Source organism: Syngnathus typhle, linkage group LG11, assembly GCF_033458585.1.
Source record: "Syngnathus typhle isolate RoL2023-S1 ecotype Sweden linkage group LG11, RoL_Styp_1.0, whole genome shotgun sequence".
In the NCBI taxonomy this organism is placed as follows: domain Eukaryota; kingdom Metazoa; phylum Chordata; class Actinopteri; order Syngnathiformes; family Syngnathidae; genus Syngnathus; species Syngnathus typhle.
This window is the reverse complement of record NC_083748.1, coordinates 13,505,579-13,514,507: the sequence shown is the minus strand read 5'-3', so window position 1 is coordinate 13,514,507 and position 8,929 is coordinate 13,505,579. Positions and strand designations below refer to the sequence as shown.

Genomic DNA, 8,929 nt, shown 5'->3' with positions numbered 1-8,929 from the left:
TAAAAATGAAAATATCAAAAAAAGGACTTTATAAATGAAACAAATCCAAAAAAAAGCTGAAAGCCAAGAGAACTTCATATCCCAGAATTCTCAGAGAGCAGAAAATACGGAAGTCGGCCCCCGTAAATTAAAATGTAAATAAGTATTTCGATCAACCCTCAATGGGCCTATGGTATAAACTATATAATATACATTACAATTTTAATCAACGTCAACTTTGTGTTTTATTCTTTTGATGAAGCGATGAGTAGAATCGGATGTAAAGAAATGATCGTGTGCCCCAATGACGTCACACGTAATCAAACATTCCACGCCTTTTATGCGCTCTGTTTACAATTTGCTTAGCAAAGCTGCGTAGCCGAGATCCCTGCGATGTTGCCTTTAACCATCATGAAGTAACAACAACAACTTTGACGACGTAAGTGGGCTACTTTCAGTCGACTTAGCTCGTCGGTAGCCCCAGGAAGTGTTCTGGACCCGAGAGACTGTGAGAACCCACACTGAGCCTGATCCGCAAACAGCTCGTCCAGGTCAAGTCAAGTCAAGTTTATTTGTATAGCCCTAAATCACAAGCAGTCTCAAAGGGCTTCACATAGACAGAAATTGACAATTATTCTCAAAGCATCCCCTGATCTTAAGCTCCCAAAAGGGCAAGGAAAAACTTAAAAACCCCTAGCAGGGGGAAAATGAGAAACCTTGAGAAGGGACCACAGATGGAAGGATCCCCCTTTCAGGATCACCAGGTTGAAATGGATGCAGAGAGGGCACAAATGATACAACATGAAAATCAATTAAATAAAAAGTGGATCTCCATGTCACAGCAGAGGGCTGCCGAAAGGAGCCCTCAATTGTCCTGGCAGTGCTCTTCGAGGAGGTTGAGCTGCAGTTCCCCTATCCTGAATTGGCCACGAGAATCCAGATAGCCGCTGTCAGCATGGGTACCACCTAACCACCTCCCCGGCCGGGGAGGGGGGAGGGAGGGGGTGGAGAGGGAGAGAAAACAAACTCCAGCCGAATCGGCCACTACAGGTTAGTTAAAGGCCATGTCATAGAAATGTGTCTTTAAACGTGTCTTAAATGTTTCTACTGAGGTAGCAGTCCTAATATCCATTGGTAGGGCATTCCAAAGCTCTGGAGCCCGAATAGAAAATGCTCTAGAGCCTGCAGACATTTTCTTAGCCCTCGGTGTCGCTAAAAGGGTAGCGTTTTGCGAACGAAGGTTACGAGACGGAACATAAGGAACAACTAGGTCGACGAGATATGAAGGCGCTAAGCCATGCAGCGATTTATAGGTTAATAGAAGAACCTTGAAGTCACATCTTAAATGGACCGGAAGCCAATGTAAGTTGGCTAGTATTGGGGTAATGTGATCAAATTTTCTTGTCCGAGAGAGCAGCCTTGCAGCGGCATTTTGTACTAACTGTAGACTTTTGATGCGGGACTTAGGAAGACCCGAAAATAGTACATTACAGTAGTCCAGGCGCGACGTGACGAACGCATGTATAATAGTTTCCGCATCACCGGTCGAGAGGATCGGACGAATCTTTGCAATATTACGAAGGTGAAAAAACGCAATTCTGGTTATATTCTTAATGTGCTTTTGAAAGGAGAGAGTTTGGTCAAATATTACCCCGAGATTAGTTACAGTATCGCTTTGAGTGATAGTACGGTTATCTATAGTTATAGCGGTTTCCTTGAATAAGTGTTGATAACGAGCTGGACCAATTATCAACATCTCAGTTTTATCTGGGTTAAGACGAAGGAAGTTGAGAGACATCCATTGCTTGATCTCCGCAAGGCACTTCTCAAGATTACAACAATCCCGCGGATCTGTCATCGATAACGGCATATATAATTGGGTGTCATCCGCATAGCATTGAAAACTAATATTATATTTACGTATTATGTCCCCAAGCGGAATCATATAAATATTAAAAAGAATTGGTCCGAGAACCGATCCCTGTGGGACACCACATGTAACATTATAGAGCTCCGAGGACGCATTGCCATGGACCACTCGGTGCGTCCTGTTTGATAGATAGGAATGGAACCAGCCTAGTGCTGACCCTGAAATACCAACACAACTTTTAAGACGCCCTAATAAAATATCGAAGTCTACAGTGTCGAAGGCAGCACTAAGATCGAGTAGTAACAGTACAGACGAAATGTTTGAATCCATAGCTACGAGGAGATCATTAGTCACTTTAGCAAGTGCTGTCTCAGTGGAATGATTAGCTCTAAAACCAGACTGAAAAGTGTCGTATCGATTATTGGCGACCATGTAATCAATAAGCTGCTGCGCTACTACTTTTTCAAGAAGTTTTGCTATGAATGGGAGGTTTGAAACTGGCCTATAATTACTGAGACAGTCCGGGTCAAGATTTGGTCGCTTAAGTAACGGTTTAATGATAGCGGTTTTAAAGGCTGTTGGCACTATCCCAGAGGAGACAGACAGATTGATTATATTTAAGACGGACAGTCCTAAAATTTGAAATAATTCTTTAAGTAGTTTGGCTGGAAGAGGGTCGAGTAAACATGTTGTTTGTTTAGCCGCACTAACAATTTGTGTAAGCCTTTCAAGAGACACGCTTTTAAAAGTTGAGAGGGTTGTTGCATGATCATCAGCGTTGGTAAACGGCGTGCTCGACCGAGCGATTGGAATGCTATTCTTGATCTCATCCCTAATGGATTCAATCTTTTGAGCAAAAAATTTCATGAACTCATCAGCTGAGTGGAAGGAACTATCGGAGGTCGGCTGGCGCAGAGTCAGCTTTGCCACTGTATCAAATAGGTGTTTCGGATTGTTTTTATTGAGATTAATAACTTGCGAAAAATATCGAGTTTTTGCTAAGATAAGCGCATCTTTATATTTCAGGAGGCTATCCTGCCATGCCTGATGGAAAACCTCAAGTTTGGTTAGACGCCATCTGCGCTCATGCTTTCTACATAATTGCTTAAGCGTACGCGTTTCATCTGTGAACCACGGAGTAGGCACTCTACGGCGAGTTTTCAGACGTAACGGCGCCACAGAGTCAATGGCATTTAACAATGTCGCATTGAATTCATTCGTAAGATTATCAATAGAGCCGGCGTATGTGAGAAAATTAGTGGTTGCCGGCGACAGTATTTCAGATAGCGCAGTTGCAGTCATAGAGTTGAAATGACGGCTCCTATAATGCTGATTGCTCTCTTGTCTTTGACAAGGAACTAGAATTTCAAACTTTATTAGGTAATGATCAGACAAAACAGTAGTGTATGGCAGTACTGCTATATTTGAGGTTGCAAGTCCTCGGGATAATACCAGATCTATGGTATTTCCATTCTTATGCGTTGCTGCCTGTACAGCTTGCGTAAAACCAAAGGTATCAGTTAAAGTCTGAAACGCCGAAGTAAGTGGCTCTGACGGTAAATTCATGTGGATGTTGAAATCGCCCATGATAATTATATTATCCGCATTGGTTACTAGATCAGCCACAAATTCTGAAAATTCATCCAGGAAGCCAGAGTAAGCCCCGGGTGGACGGTAAATAACAACAAGATAAAATGACGGTAAAGCGGTGGATCGGACAATGAGAACCTCAAATGTTTTAAATACGTTGATCGAACGAGGCCTAAAACTAAGCTCGGAATTCGAGATGAGGGCGACACCCCCACCCTTTTTTCGAGGACGCGCCACATGCGAGCTCACAAAATTTGGAGGCGAGGCCTCATTAAGCGGCATCAGTTCATTAGGTTTTAACCAGGTCTCGCAGAGACCAAAAGCGTTTAGATTATGTTCTGTGATGAGATCATTAACGAGAATGGCTTTCGTATGAAGCGATCTAATATTCATAAAACCAAGTTTAAGTGTAATTGGTCGATCCGGGTGCGTATTTATCGAAGGATATTTATACGAAATGCGAGTAAGATTGTGTTCTCTAAGCCTGACATCACCTCTCAAATGTTTGTTAGCGCGGTGGGCTGATACGACCGTGGGAATCTGATAGTAAATATTCGTTACACGTGTAGAATTATCTGAAACCGGCACCGTTTCCTCAGCAAAACCGGTCGGGGTGGAGTGATTGGATTTGTCTACTACCCCAGTAGAAAGTGCGTTTATGTGTACTGTCGCACTATTCAAACTATCACGCTCTAGTCTACACAAGGAGCTATGTGCATGCTGGGAGTCTAGCCTAGCGCTAGTTAACTTTATCTTAACAGACTCCAAACCCATCCTGACAGGTGGTCTAATCACCTGTGACCCGGCCTGCTCTAAAGTGACCTGTCATGTGTGGCTCAAACAGTAATCTATATTCCTAGAAAGAGTGAAGGCGCCTTCACGGTTAGGGTGAAGGCCGTCCTTCCTCAGCAGGTCGGGGCGGCCCCAGAAGGAAGGCCAGTTATCTATGAAATACAGTCCCTGCTTCTTACAGAACCCAGCCATCCATCGATTAAGGGAGACTAATCTACTAAGCCTCTCATCAGTGCCTCTCCCAGGCAGGGGGCCAGAGACAAATACTCGATGCCGACTCATCTTTCTAGCGAGATCACAAGTCCTCGCTATGTTTCTCTTTGTGATCTCCGACTGCCTCATCCTAACATCATTGGAGCCGACGTGTATCACTATGTCCGAGTAGCTAGTGTTGATGGAACTACGCTGTTGACTAGACCTATTGCGAGTCAGCTCCCTAAGATTAGCTTCTATGTCGGGTGCTCTGCCCCCAGGAATACACATTACCGTGGCTGGATTTGTAAGCGTAATATTTCGGGTAATGGAGTCACCTATGACCAACGTGCGAGGGCCAGTAGACCGAGATGACTTTGGACGGCTATGCGTCTTACCTGGCTCATCGCGATTAGCAAGCCGCTTGGGGCTAATGCTAACTGGGCTAGCGGGCTGACTACAGCCCGCGTCTGTATCCGCCACATCTACAGTTATCGCGCAATTCTGCTCTAACTGGCGGACACGTCCCTCTAGCAGGGACAACCTCTCTAAGAGAAGGGTGCAGTTGGTGCACGAAGCCACACAAACCTCTCGATCCGCAGCCATACTTTGTGTCCGATGATCGACGGCAGACAAACGGCCACGAAGCCTCCGCTCTCCCAGGCACTCCAACTGTGAAAAAAAAAAAAAGATCGACAGTGTAATAAAAGATTCAAACTTACTTTAGAGTCAGGGAGATGAGTTCCACGCTGGAGAAAACAAAATCGTCCAAGCCTGAAAACAGGTGAGTAAAAATAAAAATAAGAAAACGATAGACCCTCAGTAAGCCTTTAATAATCGTTCAAAACCACCTTCAGGTCAGTTAATAAACACGCTAAAGCTAGCATGCAGCTCTGCTCTTGTTTCAAAGTTAATTCATTGTCTACCATTTGAAATAAACACCGCTTTTGCTTCATGGAAATGATGATACTGTAAAGTTGTTGTCGCCAATAGAAGTCCCAGTGAGTAGAAAATATAGAATCAAGTGCTGTCATGTGGCCATCAAGTTGCCCATGCACGCTCTAAATAAACCACAATTCATTCAAAGTTGCACAATATCCCAGATAGAAAAAATAAAACTATCCCATAGATACACACAACCGGGCATGGTTAGACGTAACCTCCCCCATTTTGGGGTCAACATATTTTCTATTTTGTTTTCCTCCACAAAAGCATTTCTCCTTTTTCAGAACAAACAGCGCGTGACCAAAACTGCCTGCCTGGTCAGCTTTTTACACACTCACACACACACACACAAATGCTGGCCAAAGGGTCACCATTTAAATACATGATCTGTGTGCGTGGCTTTTGGAAACCCATGAGTCTGAATCAGTTGACTTTAGGCCAAAGGCGAACTCCGCTCTTCTTCATTTGTACTTAGTGCAGCTTACTTCACTTCTCAACTCTGATGAGCTGATGTGTGACACTTGACATCTTCTGAATTAGGATCTGATGCGCCACCATCATGGATCACCAGGACTCTATCAGCATCCGCGTGTTCTCTCTCAACTGCTGGTCAGTGCGGCCACTCCTTCACGCTCTCATTTGTATCACTGACTGCATAATTGACATTACGCTAGTGTTTTTCTTTGTCAGGGGGGTGCGCTACCTGAGCAAGCATTGCTCTCGGAGGTACGCCATGATCGGCGACATGCTGCTCCAAGAAGAGCACGACGTGGTCCTCCTCCAAGAAGTGAGTGGATCTGATGAAGTTTCTGCTTGTTCCTCCACTTGCTGTATTTTGACCAATTCACCTGCAAAAGGTCGTGCTCATTTCAAGTCTGGCATTGCTTTTCCGTTCTCCAGGTGTGGAGTGAAAAAGACTACCTGTTCCTGAGAAAGAAACTGGCCGCTAGCCACGTCCACTCACATTACTTTAAGAGGTAGTAACATGTTTCAGGATGTAATCCTCTTGCAAAATATCCAAAAGGCCTCTGATGTGCTGGAGCGCTTTGATCCAACTGCTAAATGGAAGCGACTGAAGGATTAAGGCTCTATAATTCTCTCTTAACCTCCATACCAAGGCACAAGAATCTAATCTCGGCTGTTTGTTCATTTAATTGAACAAAGAAATTCCAGTGAAATATCTTCGAATGGCTCACTTTTTTTTTTTCCCTCCCTCCAGCGGTGTTATCGGCAGTGGATTGGCTATTTTCTCCAAGTACAGAATCCAAGACACATTTCTTTACCGCTATTCCCTCAATGGCTACCCATACATGGTAAGTATTAACAATGCAAATTTATAGTGAAAGTGGGATGGGGATTTGACACCAGACCCCTCAGAACTCAAGTGCAATCATCAGGCTCACCACGGGGACTGGTTTGGAGGCAAGGCAGTCGGACTGGCCGTCCTGAACATCGGCGCGCTGACCGCCAACTTCTACCTGACTCACGTGTGTGACCTCGTAACATCCCAAGATACACTGCATGCGTTGTTTACTGACGTTCAATCTGTCATTGCAGCTGCACGCCGAGTACTGTCGGGAGAGGGACGCTTATCTGCCTCACCGGGTGGTCCAGGCCTGGGAACTGCAGCAGTTCGTCCGGTACCGTCATCTCCCTAATCGTGTCAAAGTGTAGCGTGCGTACGTTGACAATTTGAACTGCACTTTTCCAGCCACACATCCGCCGGTGCCGACGTGGTGGTCCTCGGCGGCGACCTCAACATGCACCCTCAGGACCTGGGCAACCGGCTCCTGACGACCTACACGGAACTGCGAGACGCCTACGCGGAGACTGATAACTTTGACGTAGGTCTTGAGATACGGTCAAGGATCATTGATTTACTTGCTTTCAAACTCAAGGTGCTGGCTTTCAGCTAATTGAGGAACCTTATATTTGTTGCAGAACAAGAACCTTATTGATGAGTTGTATGTTTCAGGGATGTGAAGACGGTCTGACTCTGATACTGGACAATCCCTTCATCAGCCAGAAGGTGATCGCTCCCTTTGAGAAAGGCATCCGAATCGACTACATCCTCTTCAAGGTGGCTCGAACTTTCCGTTCTCTGGTTTTAAAGGAGACATTTTTATCAACTCTGTTTCCCACATGTAGGGTTCTTGCAAAGCTGACATCAAGTGCGTGTCCATGCGCACCACCAAAGGCTCCGTCCCGGGACAGGCTTTTCCCTACTCGGACCACGAGGCTCTGACGGCCGTGTTCACGCTCGCCCCGAGCGAAGCCGCCGGGGACCTTGGGTCGAGTAGTCGCGACTGTGAAGGAGGTATATTTCTGACCTCTTGACAGACAAGTGGACATTACCTTGATGAGAATTTTAGTTTCTCATGAGGCTTCTTTGCAAAATGAATCGCCCCAATTGTGTACCGTGCTGCAGACGTTGACGGAAGGATGGAGATGTATGTGTTGATTGATTTTATATACACATTTGTGGACAAGGCAACTTGAAATGCTCTTGTCCTCAGGGGAGGTGGCCCGACTCGTGGACATATTGACGGAGGCCCGCACCGAGGTGAAAGTGGGCGTGCACTGCGCCGAGCGGATGCGCTACACGGCAGGCCGCACGGCGGCCATGGGCCTGGCCCTGCTCCTGCTGGAGCTGGCAATCGCGGCCGTGCCCTGGCTCACGCTGGGAGCGGAGCAGGCCTTCCCGCTCACCTCCTTTTACCTGCTGGTGGCGCTGTGCTTGGCCATCCTGCTGTGCACTTCGCTGCTCTTCATCTTCTACACCATGGAACTCAAGTCCCTGCAGGGCACCGAGGACCAGATGAGGCTGGCCATGGGCGGCCTGCAGGAGAAACTGCGGGGCTTCCCCGCGGCCAAGCCCCCCGAGGATCCCAAGCCCGGCCACGTGTTCACCGCTGAGGAGTAATGAGCCTGTTGAAATCTTAGCCATCCATTTTCTGGACCACTTATCAAATGTTTGGAAACACTTTGCAGCTCCTAAAGTGTATCAGAACATTTGCAAAATAGTGAAGTGCTTTAAAAAAATCAGCCAATCATGAAGACAACATCGAAAGCTAACCTTAATTGAATGCTTTGGACTCTTCTTATGCTCCTTGTGGTCACTCCAGCTTCACTGTGACAATGTTAAATGCTGTACTGCTAATATAGTGTTCTTAAAGGCCATCGGTGCATCTTTCATTCCGCCCACCCAGCACTTTGAGGGGGACCACATATTAGTGCGTTTACTAAATGTACTTGAACATTCACTCCATTGAGCACACTCGTGCAGCTTTAATCCCAAAACATTTCACTCTCAGAAGGAATTGTCAATTGTTTGTACCATGAAGTCAATCTTCCTTGATTTGAATCCTGAAAAGAGATGTCAATGGTTGTATCATTTCATTTGATTATTAGAGTGCAGTGCACTTAGTGTTAGTTGATCAATTTCCTTAGTACACATGGCTGAGCCACATGTTTCACTCAAGTTATTTTACCGTGTTAAGCTTTCATGGCAAAAAAAATGAATAAATGATTCATTCCATTTCCTATTGTGCTTTCTTTGCA

At 45.7% G+C, this 8,929-nt stretch overlaps 1 protein-coding gene across 1 annotated transcript; it reads left to right on the top strand.

Moving 5' to 3' along the window:
• The first annotated feature begins 264 nt into the window (after window positions 1–264).
• On the top strand, window positions 265–8,906 carry smpd2b (sphingomyelin phosphodiesterase 2b). The gene is made up of 11 exons (XM_061291683.1): window positions 265–530; window positions 5,909–5,977; window positions 6,059–6,155; window positions 6,269–6,345; window positions 6,588–6,681; window positions 6,766–6,855; window positions 6,926–7,008; window positions 7,080–7,212; window positions 7,344–7,448; window positions 7,517–7,685; window positions 7,885–8,906. Exons 2-11 carry the CDS (start codon window positions 5,928–5,930, stop codon window positions 8,289–8,291), a joined length of 1,305 nt encoding a protein of 434 aa, XP_061147667.1. The 5' UTR covers window positions 265–530; window positions 5,909–5,927; the 3' UTR covers window positions 8,292–8,906.
• The last annotated feature ends 23 nt before the right edge of the window (window positions 8,907–8,929 follow it).